General features: G+C 40.8%; 2 protein-coding genes across 5 annotated transcripts in view; one reads left to right on the plus strand and one right to left on the minus strand.

Moving 5' to 3' along the window:
- Positions 1-20,124, minus strand: part of Plcb1 (phospholipase C beta 1) — an 803,221-nt gene that overhangs the window by 482,033 nt on the left and 301,064 nt on the right. The window lies entirely within an intron of this gene.
- LOC108490929 (40S ribosomal protein S27-like) lies at positions 8,165-8,395 on the plus strand. Its single transcript, XM_017798488.1, has one exon. The coding sequence runs from the start codon at positions 8,165-8,167 to the stop codon at positions 8,393-8,395; it is 231 nt and encodes a 76-aa protein (XP_017653977.1).

Here is a 20,124-nt window from a genome sequence, read left to right on the forward strand (position 1 = left end):
CATGCAATGCCTGTGGTGGTCAGAAGAGGGTGTAGGATACCTTGGAACTGGAGCTACAGATGGTTGTTAGCCACTGTGTGGGTGCTGGGATTCCAACCCGGGTCCTCTGCAAAAGCAGCCAGTGCTCTTCACTGCTGAGCCAACTCTCTAGCCCTCATGTTTTACAATATTAACAGAAGCAAGACAGAGACCGGGTCTTACTTATTTGTGAAACTTTATTCTAGTGTATTGAACACAGGTAGACATTCAATAAAGTTTTATATGAATGAAAAAAAAACCCAGAAAAAATAGAAGGTAGATATCCTGCCTTCAAAAAGCTTTAAAATACAGGAGGAACATACATACAATTAGAATAGTATACGTATTAAGAAACTGTCAAGGGACTTCCTGTCTCATTCAAAAGAGAGTTATGCACACTTGCGCCTATTTGTGTTTTTTAGTTTAAGAATAGAAAATCAAATTCTTAAGAAGAGAAAAGAAATAAACATCACAGAAATTAATAGTCACTGTGATTGAAAAATCATCTTGCAATTTTCTGGTAACAAAAGGCTCAAACAAAAATACGACGGGCTGACTAATTCATGATTTTTAATAATGTGTATACCATTCTTCCTGATAAAGGGGTTATCTCCCAGTGCTCTCCATGACTATTCTAGATGTCACACTGCCAAAACTAAACACGTTTGTGCATCTCTTTACAAACAGACTCCATTTATGCTTCTCCTGTATGTGATTCACAATGATTCATTATCAGAAGGCTAAGACCATTATAGATGAATAAACCAGTTGATGGTGATGATGATGATAAGGATGTGGAGGATCATGATGAAGACAGTCCATCCTGGACACTCCATCTGTTCCAGCCGCCCTTTATGTTCCTTGTATGTTTTCTAATTTAGTTTTTGCAGTACCATTGCAAGGCAGCTACATTCATTTTCAGTTGAAGAAAGAAGCACAGAAGATTAGGTTTTGCTAAAGGTCATGCAAAGCACAGGATGGCAACCATTTCACTCTGTGGCATGTGTTTTACTTTGCAGTTCACAGCTCTTCTTTTTAAAGAACACTTCAGAAAGCATGGGGAAGAATCCCCTTCCATACTGCCTATGAAAATAATCATATTTTCCATAAATTTAAACTCTCTAACACATCTTTTTAAAAATTTTATTATTTTCGTTTTTATTTGGGGTGTATGAGTGCATTGCCTGCATGTGTCTAAGCGCACCCGTGTCATGCAATGCCCGTGGCGGGCAGAAGAGGTGTTGGATCCCCTGGAACTGGACTTACAGAAGGTTGTTAGCTACCATGTGGGTTCTGGAAACTGAACCCAGGTCCTCTGTAAGAGCAGTCATTGCTCTTAACTGCTGAGCCATCTCTCCAGGACTCTAGCTCATCTTTAACAATTGAATTTATTTCTAGAAAATTTCCTTGCTTTACTAAAATATTATTCACTAAAGTATTAAAACATATTTTGCTTTACAACCAATCTTTAGATGTTCACAATTATGTTCCTCATTCTTAAATTTGAAGCAATCCTCTTGAGCACCCAAGAAGAACTAGGTAAGGACTGGATGCTGTAAGAAATTTGTTTCCCTTAGAGCTGGGCTTCCTAAAGTTAACTGTATTATAAACCTTCCTGGGTCTAATCAGAACTTTGTTTAACCTCAACTGATTATGCCAATGATGTTGAGTCAGTTTGCTCTGGAAAATTGGTTGTAGTTAGGACTGATGAATGGATACCATGTGTGATGGGAAAACATACAAAAAGCCAAGCCAATGGGGTCATGTTATGCTTCTCCCGAGGTTGCCACTGGGAGAAATCATGCAAGCATGGTGAGTTCAGTGTTAAATTTAACTCAGGACAGGAAATGTTTTCCATGCCAGCTGGATTTCTGCACCTCTGAGTTGTTAATTTTGAGGGATGAATGGTATCTCTCCTCCTAGTTCAGCTGGCAAATTGGCTGGATCAATCAAAGGGTTCAGTGTTGGCAACTTCAAATGCCATTTCTAAGTTTCTGTCACTTTGATCATGAAGGAAAGAATTTCTCAGAAAAGAAATAAACAAGGAATTGGAAGAAAGTGGGTTAAGAGAAAAGTGCTACAAACCACAGCATATGCTCATTTGACAAACAGTGAAATTCAGGTCTAACATTTAGAATCTTAGGTCAACTGAATTGTGCCTCCTAAATTCATGCTAAAACAACCTCGGATGTGACCCCTGTTGGAGATGGGGTATGAGTAGGTAATTAAAGTTAAGAGAGGTCACAAGGGCAGAACCCAACAGAATAGGACCAGTATCCTCATAACAAGATCTACCCCCAAGAAAAGAGAGGCGTGAAGCCAGCTTGTAAGTCCCTGGTCCTGGGGGAAAGAAGTATATTTCTTTGGCTCGAGTCACCCACCCTAAGGGATTCTATAATCTTTTAAGCTCAACTTTTAAAATTAAGTTTTAGTTAATTCTTCGTTCTTTCTCATAGCTTGAGGGGAAAAAGACTTCAAATACATTTCATCGACATCCTAGATAATCTGGGGACCTTTAAACCACAGTGAAAAATCACCTACACCAGGAGAAATCCTGATGTAAACTACACAATGGATGTGCAAGTCTCCTACCATATATATAACGAGACAGGGGTCACACTCCCTTACCTTCGAAACTCCTGAAAACCCAAATCTAGCTGCGAGTTTTCGGCAATCCCATTTGGTGGCAAAACTGATTTCAAAAACATAGATGTAAAAAATCTGAGGCATCAGAAACATCTCATTGGGAGTCAAGAGTCACACAATTGCTCTGATATATTAAGGAAGCTCCTTTCCTCTCTCCCTGGGTTTCTGTTTCTTCCCGGAAAGCCAAAGAGGGAGATGTCCCCACTCAAGTCACCAACCATACAGAGTAGCCGAGCAACAGCTAAGGCTGGGGTCGAGCAGTAAGAGAGAAAGTATCCCCTTGTCTTTCGTTTACCTTCAGCATTTCTAATAGTGCCTGAGGCTAATTTTTCAAGTGTTCTGTTCTCCATCTCATTTGGAGCTTAACATTCACTGAAGAAGATGATAGGTAACAGGCCATAAGGGCCAGTTTACATTTAGACAACATGGTGCTGACGTAGATACCTGCTATGAGCGACTAAAACACGGCTGACACCAGACATCCAGGGGACCATAAGTGAACTAATAATGGCTGACACCAGACATCCAGGGGACCATAAGTGAACTAATAATGGCTGATACCAGATATCCAGGGAACCCATAAGTAGGCAATTTCTGACTGAATCCCATGTTGTGGGATTGTATATCAATATGGCCTTGAGGTCAGAGACATGTGTCTTCATCTTTTTGCCTTTAGCCTTTGCTAACCAGCCTCTGAAGGCCTGTGTGTACCTACCTGTAGTCTGTGTACCTGCTTGAATGCAGCCTAAATGTGCCTGGTGTCTGCGAGTCTGTCAGCATTGTGCCTTGTGACCAGTAAATAAATTATCTGCCTTCAACTCGTTACATTCTCTTCAAACCTCTGGCCTCCTGTGACCCTCCTCCTTTACTGGTATCAGAGCTTAGACCTCACAGATGGCAATATATTTATTGATGTATCTAGACAATGAAGTGTATTAGTTATATATTAATATGTAATATAAATTAATTTTCTCTGTCAAAGAAATTAAAAGAAACAACAGGAAAAGGAATTTATTTGATTCATACATTTTTCTCTTTTGATAAAAAATTATGTCTATATACATATGTGAAATTTTCTTCATAACCAGCCTGGCTTCAGTTCTGTTGGCTTACTCTTTGAAAGGAAGCTTGAATCAGAGGTAGTCTGAGTGCTATCATCACCCAGTCCACTGTCTCCAAGGACAGTCAGTCTGTGCCGAGTTTTACTGAAATGCCTCCACTTCAGGGCAACGAATCTCATTTCTGCTCTCCCTGACTTAGCTAGAGTCTTTTGCAAGTGTATCTCAAACTCCTGGCACATATTCTCGTTTCTCCAATGGAACTACCTTCTAGCCTCAGAGTCATCTTGAGATTCGCCCTCCATCATAAACAACTGTGATAACTCCTGGCTTTCTTTTGGTGTTCAGGCTCTCAGGCTTCCGCAGGCAATATGACGAATATGCTGCGTGCTGGACAGTTTCATTTGTCTATTTGACACACCTGGGAAGGGGTAACCTCAATTGGGGAATTTCCTCTATTGGACTTGCCTGTGGTCAGGTCTGTGAGACATTTTCTTGATTGTTAAGGGATGTGGGAGGGTCCAGCCCTCTGTCGGTGATGCCATCGCTGGGCAGGTGGGCCTAGGCTGTATAACAAAGCAGGCTGAGCACAGGTCAGAGGAGAAAGCCAGTAAGCAGTGTTCCTTTATGTTCTATGCTTCTGTTCTTGCCTCCAGATTCCTCCCCTGCTTAAGTTCTTGCCTTGACTTCCTCCAAGGATAAATTGTGATCAGAATATATAAACCAAATAAACTCTTTCCTCTCCAAGTTGTTTTTGGTCAGTGTTTTATCACAGCAATAGGAAGCAAACTAGGACAGGCTTCTAGCTTTCCTCAATCTGATCTTCCCATTGGTCCCTGACACACTTTCACTTATTATGGCTAAAGTGAATTCCTATTCAAATCCAGGCTGTCTGCCACTTATAAACAACTGAGAAGACTCAAGGTAATTTCTCTTTTAAAACCATTCAGTCAACTCATCTTTTAAAGCTACTAGGGGTTCATCCATAAATCTGCTGAAATCTAATTCCTGCCTCATTTAGCAGCTGCAATGACTAAAATGCTTATATGGGGCTTATGATGAACACACACAATACACGCACACACACATGCAGGTACACACACATGCACGTACACACAATCACACACGCACATGCACATACACACACACATACACACATGCATGCACACACAATGCATGCACACACACATGCACACACACTCATGCACACACACACGGACGCACACATGCACACACACATATACAAACACATGCACTCATACATGCATGCACATACACATGCACGCACACACACATATACACATGCATGTACACAGACATGCATGCACACACATGCACATACACACATGCATGTACACACACGCACAAACGTACACATGCACAAATGCACACATGCATGCACACACACGAGTGCAAACACATACATGCACGCATACACACAATGCCTTCTCCACCCCAACTAAGCACTTCCCATGTATTGAGTCCAGAACTTTCATCATCATGCTTTTCTTTTTTCGTCCTTCACACACAGTCTCACAGACAGAATATTATTTGTTACGTAGATATCAGCAACCTCAATACATGAGATTTTTTCTTTTCTTGGGAACTTTCAGTTCATCCTTTAAAGGGAACACTTTCAGGATTCTCTTTGCTGTATTTGAATGATCATAATCACTACCATGTGCCTTGGGACCATTATTAAGTAAAATAAGGATTACCTATTGAAAATAAGCTCTGTGCTTCCTCAAGCTAAATAAACCTGGGGTAGTCACAGTGAGGGTGAGAAGTGGATATGCTGGGCAGATGGACAGAATAGGACTGCGTGACTGTGATTTCAAATTTATGAATTGCTCATTTCTGGAATTTCCCATTTAATATTTTAAAATCGTAAGAGCACTATTGTGTGGCTATTTCCCCCAGGTACAATCTGATCACTCTTGAATCAAAGAAGCTATGATCACTCCACCAGATCCTCACAAGACTGGGCCCATTAACATTCCCTTCTTGAAGAAGAGGGAGGCTAGTGAGGTGCATGAAGTCCACTCCCTGCACCAGCAGCTACAAGCTCTCAACAAGTGCTTTAATAGAAGGCAGAGACTGGTAAGGTAGATATCCATATACTGTTCATGCTCTTTTGAGGAACCCCTCATCCATGCTCCTATGAGTAACCCCAATACACTCACTGATTCATCAAGGTGGACTTGAGCACAGTTGACTTATTTGGTCTACTATTGGCCTCCCTGACTGGCAAACAGAAGTAAACGCTTCAGGAAAGTCATACCTGTGGGGAAGTACTGTGCTTAAACAGGCCCTTTCCTTTCAGCCTGGAACGACACCACAACTTATCTACAAGTTTCATATTCATGCTCATGAGAGAGAAATCAAACTTCTTTTCTCTCCTTTATTTCGTGTTTTTGAGAAATATTTGCCAGAGATACTAAGCAAATTAGGTGGAATTTACACAGCTAACTTCTCGTACCATCATTTCTCAAAGCTAGTCTAGACGACCCGCACCGTAGTCAACCCTCCCTGAATCAATGCGAACAGCTGGGGCTTTCTAGAGACTCTGGCACAATTCTTTGTTCATAGTATCTAATGTCCATATGATGAGTTTATTTTCTACCACTAAGGCCAATTGTATTAGAAAGCCAGAATTCAAGGTTTAAATCTTCAAATCACCATAATTTAGATTTTAGATTTTCTAGCTGAGAGCAAATTGGACTTTCATCTTCCTTGAGGTTAAACTACAGAGGTGACAGGTCCCCATTCCTCCTTTTCATTATTATAAAACCATCTTTTCTAAGTCTCCCCATTTTTGACCCTTTCTTTCCTTGCACAGTTCAATTTTTCTTCTGTTGTTCTAAGATCTCAACCTATATTTTAAAAAATAAGTTTATGTATAATTGGAATATACAACAATGTTATAGGACATATAAAGACAGTGAAATTGTTGCTATATTGAAGTAAATTAACATATCGATCCTCTTACATAGTTATTTTCTGTGTATGTATGTGTCAAGAACAGCTAAACTCTGCGTATTTAACTAAAGTACAAAACACTACACAATTTATTAATATCGGCCCTGGTGTTGTGCACGAGATCTGTTTATCCTTTCTGTCCTCTGACCTTCTTCTCTGCATTTTTAGAAGTCTGGAGTTCAGGCTCATAAAGAACTGAAATTTCAGGGCTGGAGAGATGGCTCAGCAGTTAAGAACACTGGTTGTTCTTGCAGAAGACCCAGGTTCGAATCCCAGCACCCACATGGCAGCTAACAACTGTCCATAACTCCAGTTTCAGGGGATCTGACAGCCTCTTTTGTCCTCCGCGGGCATTGCATGACACAGGTGCACTTACCTACGTGCAGGCAATATACACATACACATAAAATAAAAATAATAAATAAAACATTTGAAAAAAAAGAACTGAAATTTCATTTTGTCTATTAAATCAAGTTTGTGATGTGTGTGTGTGTGTGTGTGTGTGTGTGTGTACACAAGTACACATGTCCAGATAGAACTAGAATGCTTGCATAGAGTTAAAAATAGAGTTGAATATCAAATCAGAGCAGATTTCCTATTTGCTCACAGCACTGGAATGAACTCTGTTTCTTCTTTAGAATTATGATTTATTTTCAGCCTTGTTCAGAAACTACTGGGAGTTAAAGTAGCACATCGCTCATGAAGTTGGCCCTCAATGAAGAACAATCACTGGGCTGTTTCATTTCGGGCCAATCACCCGTCCATGTCTCAGGGAGAGAAATCACACTTCATTCTGCCCCTGGCTTCTCCAGTCAGAAATGAAGCAGTGCTTCCTATGTTTCTTTCCACTCGGCATAAAACCAGAATCTGCTAAGGTCGGTGCCAGAAAAGTGTCACTACACGTAAGGCTGAAAGTGGAGGAAGGGTGAGCTTAGGCAGGTTTCCCTGCTGCTTGCTGCAAGATACAGAAAAAGAAGAGGAAGTCTGCAAAGCAGCACAGAAGTGTGCTCTCATGGAGGCCGACCCCTCACCCCCCAAACTGAGTGCGGCATGGATATAATACCAGCACACTGCAAAGGGAAGGGTGAAAGGACTTAGCTATCATGGGCATTGCTGCTGACAGTGTGTAACAGTTCTCTTGGCACTGTGAGCATCATAGCCAGGAACTGATCGTCATTGTATAGGGGAGAGTCACTCATTGCAGAGGCTAAAAAGATGCAATTATGTTTTTAAGGATGAGAACAAGATTGGTGTGTGTGTGTGTGTGTGTGTGTGTGTGTGTGTGTGTGTACGCATGCTTGGGGTGGGGTTAGGGGTACTCCCAGCACTCAAATGGTCGAGGCATGAAGATTGAGAATTCAGGGTTATTCTCAGCTACATATTGTCTGAGGTCAGTGCGAGCTACATGAGACTGTTAGAAAAAGGAAAAGCCTTTGTGGTGGTGACAACCTCCCTACAAGAATATGCCTCTCGCAAAGGATCTCCTTCATCCCTCTCCAGAAGAGGAGAAGAGGAATCACAAGAAGAAGAGCGCGGTGCAGAGCCCCAATTCCTACTTCATGGATGTGAAGTGGCCAGGATGCTATAAAATCACCACAGTCTTTAGCAATGCACAAACAGTAGTCTTGTGTGTTGGCTGCTCCACCGTCCTCTGTCAGCCTACAGGTGGAAAAGCACGGCTTACAGAAGGATGATCCTTCAGGAGGAAGCAGCACTAAAAGATGACTGGGAAATGATCCCAATAAACACATTTTGGATATAAATAAAAACAAAAAAGAAAGAAGAGGAGGAGGAAAAGGAATAGGAGGGGGGGAGTGGGAGAGGGGAGGGGAAGGAGGAGAGGGAGTGGAGGGGGGAGGGAGGAAGAAGAACAAAGGGGGATTTGGATTAGTTTTCTGGGAAGTGCTTAATGTATTTCCATTTAGTTTTAGACCTTTGTTATTCATGTGGCCTACAGCACAAGCACCTCCACAGATGAGTCGATGATTTCTCTGAGTGTGGGTAGGTGGAATTCCTTATCCCAGCTCCAATCTCCAGAGTTTTAGAGGTCCTTGGTCAACTCTGGCCAAAACCTATGAAATGGGAAAATCCCCCCAAATAAACAATTGTACATTTTAAATTGCATTTCATTTTTAGATGTATAATGAAATCTCACCTAGTCCCAATTCATCTGACCAGGGAAAGTAAATCATTGTTTTGCCAAGTGTATCCAGGCTGTACATGCTACTAAATGCTGCCCTCTCATAAGCCACTTGGTAGAAAACTATCACATCACCAAGGTCTTGTTAAAACACTTGTCATTTGACTTACCATTGGATTCAAAGTATCCAAGCTGGCAGTACTGACCAAGGACAGGCCAAGAGAAGCCCTAAGGTGCTTCCTTTGAATGAAACACAAAACACTGAAAGTTCATGTCATCTCTGTATGTCTCTCTCTCTCTCTCTCTCTCTCTCTCTCTCTCTCTCTCTCTCTCTCTCTCTCATTGTATATGTGCTTCAGTCTTATACATGGGTTTTGGCATCTGAATCTATCCGCAGAGAAGAGATGATTAGAATGATCATGGAACATTGCTAAATATTTAAGGTTTTGACTGTTAAATACTGATGCTAGAACAACTTTGCTCAGCTCAGTCTATGGAAATGTTGTGAAGGAAGGGAGAAAGCAGCCAAGAGACCTAACATTGTCTTAAACTAGAAAAAAAATCAGAAATAGAAGCTATCTCATAGTTTTTTTTTTTCTACTAAAAAGCTTATTGAATGTTGGAATAAGTTACTCCACACTTAAAGCAGTACTGTTTGACAGAAATTCAAAAAAGTAAACTAGTTTCAAGAAGATAATAAACATTGGTTATAGTTAAACAAATACCTTGCTGGCTTCCAAAGGTCATCTAAGCCCATAGGAAATAAACATTTGAATTATTCTATGACGCGAAAGTAAATTGTCACTACAGCGTATTTTGTAGTGTACACTCCTGCTCTGAGTAGCTTCTCTTATAGCTTATGGTACTTTAAACAAATACAGCATTCATTATCACTGTGTATGCATATGTGTGTATACATTTGCAGTTGTGTGTGTGTGTGTGTGTGTGTGTGCCTGTGTGTGCTGAAGGATAAACTGCATGCCCACCATAAGGTAGATGATATCAAGCAGTTGCCCAACTTCTAGATCTCTTGGTCCTTTGACTAAGAAGACCTTGAGGAGAAACCACACCTGTCTTTGAATTCTGGAACCTTCATTCTGTGCTTTTCACTTTCCAGTCCAATTCATTTAGCTTGATTAAGTACTTTCTGTGCATATTAAGTGTCCTCCCGGAGCTACTCTTGGAAGCTCTGAAATACGCACAAATGAGTGTGATTAGATCTCTGCCTTGTGGACTATGGAGCAGGTACAAGAATTAATAGAGACACAGAGTTTGCCAAACTGGAAGGTCAAAACTTTTCTGTTATTAATTTGGCTTGCAGCCCAACCATAGTATAAATTGCTTGATCTAAGCTGATCTACTATCCTAAAGGGAAAAACAGTAAATCTAGCATAATTGAGCAGTATAATAAATTCAATAAGAGTCTTAGTTAAGCTTTTATATTTTAGTGGTGTTGACTTTGTGAGATGCAGTCTCCTTACAGGGCTTCAACGTACTATGTAGCCCAGGCTGGCCTCCAACCCACACTCCTCCTTCTGCTGCCTCCTAAGTGCTGCTATTAAAGTCTTACACCATTATGCACAGCTTCGAAGTATTCCTAAAGCAGATATTTTTGTAGTATAAAAGCTGATATGTGAATCTCAGACCCTGGGACAAGATCCAATCTCTTTAGTCTCAGGCTTTGCAGGGGTAGTTCCCTCCAAATGGAATGTTAATGCTTTGGGTCTTCTAATTATTGGCTACTTTTCAATACTCAAAAGGCTTCCCTGATCCTACTAAGGCGCATACCTCAGTCCCCAGATGATGATCATCTACCAGTCAGCATGCAAGACAGACACACAGTAATCTAGTCAGCATTTGCAGGGAAAGGCAAATCAAAACTTCTTTGGCATTGTATCTCACCACAAAAAGAATGGTCCTTTTCAAGAAAACAAATAGCAACAGATGCTGGCGACGATTTGGGGAAATGGGAACTCATACATTGTGGAGGTTCCTCAAAAAGCAAAAAATAGACCTGCGACATGAATAGTTATATTACTCTTAGACCTATACCCGAAGGACTCTATCTCCTCTATAGAGATACATATCCATGTTCATTACTTCTCTGCTCACAAAAGCTAGGAAATGGAAATAGCTTAGATGTTTATCAACTGGTGAATGAATAATGAAAATTTGGTACATTTAAAAAAATTATTTACTTTTATGTATGAGTGTTATGCTTGCATGTATGTTAGTGCACCCATGTCCTGCATTGCCCATGGAGGCCAGAAGAGGGTGGTGAATCCCCTGAGACTGGAGTTACAGATAGTTGTTAACTGCCATGTGGGTGCTGGGATTCAAACCCGGGTCTTCTGCAAGAACAGACAGTGCTTTTAACTGCTGAGCCATCTCTCCAGCCCCGAAAACTGGTACATTTACATAATGAAACTCTCTTTAGCACTAAAGAAAAATGAAATCATGAAACATGCAGGAAGATGAACTGGAAAAAATTATACTGAGTGAGGTAAGCCACGCTCAAAAAACCAAACACCACATGTTCTCTCTCACATGTGATTATAGCTTTAAAATCATGTTTTCTGTTTAACTTGGTATATCTGTAGAGATGAGGAAGGTGGAAAGGAGCCATGAGGGGTGGGGAGAGACCTGAAGTGAAAGTCATTCAAAATGAGAGGCAAGCAGAGCATACTAGGGCAGTGAGATTTAAACAGGAAGTGAGGAGGAAGCAGGGAGAGGGGAGGAGTTTTGAGAGCTAGTTAACCAAAACCAAGAGTGTAAGAGGACATATAGAAGCCCACTACTCTATAAGCTAATTAAACAACATATATGTATATATACATATACATGCATATGAAAAGTGTCTGAATAGAGGTACTCTACACATATGGCTAATGCCACTCCAAGAAGCCATAGGTAAGTAAATGAAAATTCAAATAACTCTCTATGAGTTGTTTTAGTTAGGAAGGCCCTTAAGACAGCCAAAACAACATGGGCTATTGTAGTTGTTCTTAGTTGTCCACCAGAACTAAATGGTAAGACCCTATTGCTGAAGACACTGCATGCCTTGGTTGTAGGGCACAAAGAAATCAAGCTGGAACTGGACTGGAAGCTCCCTCTCTGCTAGCTAATACACACAGCATATTAAGGTGCTATGCATGCTGGTTGGGGGAGGAAACTCATAGGTGCTTTCACCCAGCTGTGAACCTTACATGTTACAATACCAGCCTTCCAGGTAGAAGATGCTCACTGGTGTAATAGTAGCAGGATTGTTATGGGGGCAACCAACTGCTCTTTGGTTTGATTTGAGGACCACTACACAGGAGGAAATTCATTCCTGCTATTATAAACCTGATTAAAGTCCATGGCTGGGAAGTCATGGTCTCTGGGGGCAGGGGAATGATGACTTATTATTGTTTTGTTTTTTTTTTCCTAAATCCAGAAGGCATCAGATTGCCTTCTAAATATTTAAACTCATAGCCAAATGCGAGTCTCAGCCTCAATCAGAGAAGCTTCTCTTTGCCAGGAAGGTTGGTGAAAACAGCATCTCTTAGAGGGTCAAGGTCTGAGATTAATGGCTGTTGTTGAGTGCACAGCCCTGAACAGGATATTTATTCTAGCCCTCTTAAGGTTCAGAGAACACTACATAAGAGGGGATGGAAAGAATGGAGGAGTTCTATGATGGGGAAGAGGACTGAGAAATGCCATGTTCTGGGCAAGACATAGCCATCACAACCATGAACTCAGAGCAGCTGTGGCTGCCTGCACTGAGCCTGCTCAAGTCTGAGACCATCAATAGTCACAGATGTAGTGTTCATGGGGCTCTACCCTCCCTTAGGAACTATTGGCTAACGATGGATGCTGTGGGGGTTGAGGGAATCATTGTCTTCAGTGTGTACCCACTGGTGAGCCTCCCAAGCTCCAATGGTAGCTCCACACCTATGATCATGTGTATGGCCCTGGTTAAGCTCAGCAGGCATAAAAACAAGACATGAAAGAAGGGAAGAGAGAGGTTGGTGAGAGTGAGAAGTAAAGAGAGGATGGGGACTGCATAACCAGAATACATTATATACCTGTAGAAAACTGTCAAAGAACAGACTTAATTCATAAAAAAAGAAAATGTGACTAAATTTATGGGTCTCATGTCTTCAGGCTTTATTTAAATGTCACTCCTTTAGGGATCCACTCAATGTGCTACTGTTCCTCTACCAGGCTCCAGGCACTTTGCTACCATCTCAGGAACACAGTGATTAGTAAAATAGATTGGATCCTTATGCCTTGAGGCTCATGAATAGTTAACTGTCAGTAACATGTAAAAAAATAATTCAATAATTCAGTAACAAACACAGCAATAATTAATCTTATATGGTGATACCTGGATGCTTAAGGAAATAAAAATGACTAAGGTGATCATGGTGTTTGTAGCTAGTTTATTGTGGTCACTTTATTTATCTAACAAACATGTAGACACTCTGATGTTCTTTAAATTCAGTCTTTGAAACATGGTATGGAGGACATGTGTCACCTACTATCATTTTCAGATATGAAAATGATGGGCAGCAAAGGTCAAGTCCCATGCCCTGACTTGCTAGTAACTAGGGCCAGCATCGAACCTGGGTGTTCTAGTCCAAAGTTTATGTTACTGTACCCTATGCCATGCTGCCATTTGGCTTCTCCAGAGAGATGGCATTGCTGAACAGGATGCCCATTAGTCACTGTCATTAGTCTATATGATGCTTTCCTTCCTACAGTAAAAGTCTCCATACTTCCATCTAAGGTTCCTTGCCAGTCCACATTGCTACATCTAGTATCAGTTTCACTCAAATTCATGACAAATTCCCCTTTTTAGGAAAGCGTCATTAGCATACAGTGATATATACAGAGCTTAAGTGGATAATTCATCGAATTTGACAAGTGCATATACTTGTAACCACCCCATAAAAGACAGATAATTTCTAATCCTGAAAGGAAGTTCCCTTGTACCATTTCTTAGTCAAATGTACACATTTTACTTGCTTCTGACAGAGATATTTCTGCAGGCATTTTGAATAATGAGTAATGTTTTATTTCTTCATAAGTATTTCACTTGTCAGTGCAAACCAATAATCACAACTGAAGGTAACATCAATCACATTTTCAACAGCAGGCTGCAGTTCAAAACTTCTCTGCCCCCTTTTTGTCTTCGCAAATCTTGAGGTGTCAGTCATGCTGTTTTCACTCAGTACACCTGGTTCTGCAAACCCCACCAGATGACATGCTGCCCCAGAAAAAGGCAAAGGCCCATTTTCCTGTCTGTCTGTGATTTGTAATGTAGGGTATCATCACTCCCAGCTCAATAAACAAATGGAGCAGGTCCATTTGTCTAACCTCTAAAAGACACATGCCATAGTCGCTGACACTCGACAGGCGGCACATGCAGATAAGACCTGCAGGCACAGTCTGTCTGCTCCTTCCACACTGCTTAAATAAGGGGTAAGACGTTTCCTCGGGAGGTGCCTAACTTCACAAACATGAAGGTGGTACATGAGAAGAATGCTAGGCTCGTGTCTCATAGTTTAACACAAATATAAGTCCGCTGAGAATCTTGTTAAAATGTAGATTCTTATTTGTTCTCTTTCAGCCGTCCTGACACACATTTTAAGAAATCCTAAAGGAAGCTGCTGCTGACGCTGCTGAAGGACCTTACGCTGAAGCAGGAAGATGCCAGGAGAAATTCGGATTTGGATTTAGTAAACATTCACAGTTATAATTTGCATTAAATGAACATTGACAAGTTCTCCATTAGTTAACTTTTATCATTACTGTGACCAAATATGTTATAAGAGGTGATTCAAAGGAGGAAGGACTTACTTTGTTCACGGTTCAAGGGTACAGCTGATCCTGCCAGGGAAGCAGGGTGGTGGGGGTGTGGTGGAAGAAGCATGAGGCTGTATGAACAAACCTGGGAAAATCAGGGAGCAGAGAAAATGGGGAAGGCTGGTACTCAGCTAGACTTCTCCTTTCCCCACTTTTAGCCGGTCCAAGGCGTTGGTGCTGTCCACATCTATCATCTCTGGAAACAGCCTTCCAGACACACTCAAAGTATGCCTCATTAATGCCTGAGACTTCTTAATCCAATCAAGTTAATAATACAAATCAACCACCACTAGCACACTGAGGCCTTGGAACATAACTGATATCTCAAGTCAGAAACTGGCTTAAACTTGAAACAATTTGATTAATGCGAACCTTACCAGAATGCTAATATGAACGTCACTTTCCAAGAGCACATTATGGTAGGTGCGGTTTCCTAGATTTGTTGAATCATGGAAACTTCTTTATAGAACATTACCAGATACTAATAGGATGATAGACACTTGGAAGTTCTTTTCTACCCTAAACTTCTGTGGTTCCTAAAGGGAGCGTCCTCACTGATTTGATTATATTTAAAACGAAAACAAAAGAAGGATAGGGGTATAAGTCAATGGCAGAACAGTTGTCTAGTATGTGCAAAGACCTAGCTCCATCCACAGTATGCAAGAAAAATAAAATATCCTATGTTTTATATTTCCTATTTGTGCTTTGTTTTACTTCTGTTTTTCTGAAATGACAAATTATACAAGCTTTGAAAACAAGAAGACTGAGTTTGTAAACTTATCAATGGGCCTGGGTGAAATGGGCCTGGGTGGATATAAAAGCTTGTAACATATAAACTGTGAATGAACATTCATGATGAGCCTCAGAAATAATTACAAGGCCAATGATTCCTTTTTTCTGCATAAGAACAGGGCTTCTTGCAAGTCTAGCTGGGAAAGCTAAGGCTTGTGTCTAACTGCTCAGCGTCATCCTTTGCTCACTACGTCTCCTGCTAGGGGTATGGTATTTGTCTGACAGCTGAGAGTCAAAGTGTATTTCCAGACTATCAAATTGCTCCTTCCAGGGTATTTGAAACAGAAATGGATTTTGAAAACAGGAACTTCCAAGAAGCCTGAGACATTCTAAATAGCAACAGCATTAAAAAAAAAAAATTCTTTCTGGTATGGATGATACTATCCCAGATAATTTGGAATTTCAGAAATCTGGCCTTACATCATTTTATGACATCCTCTCTTAGCTACTTGAATGCACTGATCTGATGAAGAGACCCAAAACTTTCCATATTTTAATTTTCTGGGAAAGATAACATTAAGGAAATACCTCGATAGCTATTCATAGACAGTTGTTACTTTCATATGTAATGTTTACAGTTGCACAGAATCATGAAAAAATCTGGTGGTTCACAGATTATTTTAAAACTACAAACTTGGGTCCTGTCCTTGAAAGTACTAAGGCGAGGCAGGAGCAGTGCTGTAGAGCGGCGAGGTCGCTGGAGGAACTCTCAGCATATCTCTTAGCCGTTCTCATTTAGCTAATTGAGGAGTGTCTCTCAATTCATTTCAGTTCTTAGAGCAGGAGTGATTACCCGTATTTTACAGGTAAGGAAATTGAGGGCTTGCTCTGTTATAAATAAAAATGTGTAACTGTATGACTTTGATGCATCCTAGGAGCTGCCAAGAACCAGCAATCAGATTAGTACTGTTAGAGCAGCAAATAGCGCCATAACTTTAACTGGTCAAGACTATAAGATCTCTAGTCTATCTGTTGGAAGACCCACCTTTCCAGTTTCACTGGTCAATCACCTGGTTATAGGACCATCCCTAGGAAGGCAAGGCCACTTTAAGTCATCTTAAATAGATGGGTGGAATATCTGGTGTGTTGATGAGACAGTGAATTTCCTGGCCTGGAATCCTGCCTCTCAGTGCAGAACTTCTTGGCCCAGCAACAGACATGCAGGTCTCTGTAACTCTGCCTGACCTCTTTTCTGAATTCTTCAGAAAAGCAGAATTTCTCCTTTTCTTCTTCATATCCCTTTCTAAACGTGCTTTCTTTAAGGCTTTGGGCTGCCCCTAGCATCTTGTATTTCTTTACTTTTTCTCTAAAGCTTCCTTCTCCCAGCCGTGTGGCTGTGAGTCAGCCACATGTCTGACCTCCATGCAGACTCTAAACCTGCATGGCTTCATGGCTTTCTTTCTTTCTCCCCTCCATCCTCCTCCTCAAGGCAGCTGCCAAGATTACCAGCTTGCCTGCCCTGAGGATTTGTTCTTTAAAATTCTAATAAAATTGTCCTAAAGCTTCTATTTGGGTCCATTCTTAAATTCTTTTATGAATGAGACAAAGAACCTTCTAGGGGACACCCTTTCTCTCCATTTCACTATCGTGACCTTATTTAAGAATGGAACATTGACCAGCACATTTCTAATATGCAAATGCAGTTACAATAATTGCTGTTGCTATATATTTTTGAGGCCTACAAATCAAGGGTAGTGACAATTCTACCACATCATTAAGACATCAAAGTTAGGTAGCTCAAATATTGGAAGCATTGTAAGCTGATTAGATCCACATACATTTATGTAAGGAGTAAACTCTGTTTTGAAAGAGCTGGTCCCACTTTATACTATAGTCTCTATGTGAAACCATAATAATCATAATCACTAATACTTTTGAACACCTTTTAGTGATAAAGTACTGTCTGGCCTAGGCCTGAGATAGCAGACACATTTCTGAACATATAATTACATTTATTTAGAGCAGTTAAGCCTTGCATTCAAAGAGTTACATATTTAATTTTATATACCAAAGACAGTTTAAATTCAAGTTTTAAAAGACTAAAGAATTTTTCTGTCCTTTTGAGACAGGGTCTCCCTGTAGGCCCAGCTGGCCTGGAACTTGCTCTGTAGACCAGGTTGGCCTTGAACTCACAAAGATCTGCCTGCCTCTGCCTCCCAAGTGCTGGGATTAAAGGCATGCACCACCACACTCAACTCTAAGGAAAATTTTTACTTGTCTAATTTTGTATATAATCAAGGATTCTTCCACAATCATTAGCTGCAATAATCACATGAAAATTAATGAGGTTTGGTGGAAGCATACAAAATAGTTTATGTACAATCAGTTTAAATGGTCCTCTTGGGGCTTCAAGAAATGTCCGCTGTTATCCTGTCCCCTGTGTAAGCAGTTGATGAAACTTCAGGACAATGGGCTAAAACAAAATCATTAGTGTGCTAGAGCTGATCCAGATCTCTAGAATCCTCAGTGTTCTATGAAATTCACTATAATTGATTAGTCACAGACAAAAATAGCCGTCTTGGCAAAAAATTTGAAGATTGTGGTATTTTTCATTATAATGTACTTTTCAAATTTCAGTGACCATATTTGAAAAAACACAATGGCAATATAAGTGATTTATAGTAAATAAATAATTTTGTAAAGAAAAACGAAGAACCAGGAAAGCTTTTCAAAGCTCTTCCATCAGTAGGTACATGTGGGATTTAGCAAATTTCAGGAAGAATTCCTACTTAATTGCTGCTTTGGTGTGAAATTTACTCCTTCAATTCATAAGCTAAAGTATTTGAGGGTGAGGCATTTGAATGGAAATTAGGGTTACTGAGGTCTTAAAGGTAGAACCTCCTTAGTGACTTTACAAGAACGGAAAGAGTTACCTATGGTATAGACTTCTTTATCTTGCCATGTAATATCCTGTGCCACATAATGAACCAGAAAGAAGGCCATCATCCAATGACAACTTCATGTCATTAGACACCCCAGCCTCAAAAACCATGAGCCAAACAAACTTATATTGTACAAAGTTCACCTGTTCTCAGGTTATTTTGTTACAGCAACAGAAAAAGGGACCAAAACAATTGAGTATTCATTGCTGAGGTCTACTTAGAGCAGATCTGTACTTCTGAAGATGTTGAAGCATGGATAGACATCATGTACTGACTGATGTTGGAGACAGAATAAAGAGTAGGCCACAGGCTAGGCTCTGAAACAGCTGGCACATGGTCAGGAAAGTAGAGACACTCAGAGTGACATGGAATCCGGGCTATTGCATCTTACAGAACAGTGGGGTTGACGAGAATCCATGGAAAACTGCTGCTTATAACATCTACTGGTAGGATTCTGTTGACTGTAAGTCAAGGCCAGCGGATGAAAAAGAAGCTGGGTGAAATGGACAGGAGGACAAGCTAAGCCCAGGTCTGATTCTCACTTATCTTCAATCACAGTAATTCGATTGACTTGCAGAAGATGTAGGCTTTCTCACAAGCCAGACCTTGAACATCCACAGGCTGAACGGGGAGATCTGGCCAGAGCGGGCTAACTGCAGATGGCTGCAATGAGGCAGCCAGGTAACGCTAGATCTGCAAATCCTGTGTGAAATGCTTCAGTGGCCTGGTTTTCCTAGAGATGGGTCTGTGGACCCACTCAGTCTGCACCAGGACATCCTGCTTGCTGCATGAATTACTATTCCCAAATACAAGACGGGCTTCTAGAATTTGACATGTTGGCATTTTTTCCCTTAAGACACTTTGCTCAGACATTCTGTCTCCTTGCAAAGCATATGTGACACCATTGAGAAGAGAGAATAGGAATTAAATTGCAAGTCAATTAAAGAATCATGGGTACCTTTATCAGGACTTACTGTATTGAAGTATATCAACATGTCTACCCCTAGGGTGGGCTCTTCTAACACAGGGAATATGTTGTAGCTCTTATACAAGATAATCAGCACTTACAAATAAATGTAAGAATTCCTTAATAATTAATGACGCTGGTTTTATGCAGAACTAAAAGAAATGAGCTACTTGGGGCAATGGAGTCCTAGGGCTAAGATCAATACTGCATATCATTCTGTCCTGTGTGATTATGTTTGTTCAGTAGCAAACTCCATATATGACGGGGGTCACATAACATTATAATTGAGCTGAAAAAGTCCTACTGGTATTGCAGCTGTTATAAGGCCATAACATAACACATGACCCCCATGCTGGTGGTGATGCTGGTGTGAACAAGCCAGTTCTGCCAACTGTATAAAAGGACAACATATAGTGCCCTGTATATTATGTAACAGAAATAGAGAGCAGAGACCACGTCCAGCAATTAACCCAAATACTTTCTTGTTTTGTACAATGCAGCCGGTAGAATTCCCTAAGGCTCCTTATCAGCATACACTCCAATACCAATCGGTCCAGCTGTGATAGACACTATCAAGGGTTGTTTCCCTGAATCCCTGTGCCTAGCATCCCTGCTCTTCCCTGCCCCTTACAACTCTACCTTCTCTTATTTGGCCCACAATCTTCAGCCAAGGCTCTCTCCACCTGGTACCCTTAGACCCAATATGTTCATACCAGCTCTGTGTGCATAATCCCCTCAAGAATGTCTATGCATTGCCCTCATAGTTCAAAAGTAGATGAAATGCTTCTATCA

The sequence above is a fragment of the Nannospalax galili genome, unplaced genomic scaffold (assembly GCF_000622305.1).
Source record: "Nannospalax galili isolate Female #2095 unplaced genomic scaffold, S.galili_v1.0 scaffold1477, whole genome shotgun sequence".
Lineage (NCBI taxonomy): Eukaryota > Metazoa > Chordata > Mammalia > Rodentia > Spalacidae > Nannospalax > Nannospalax galili.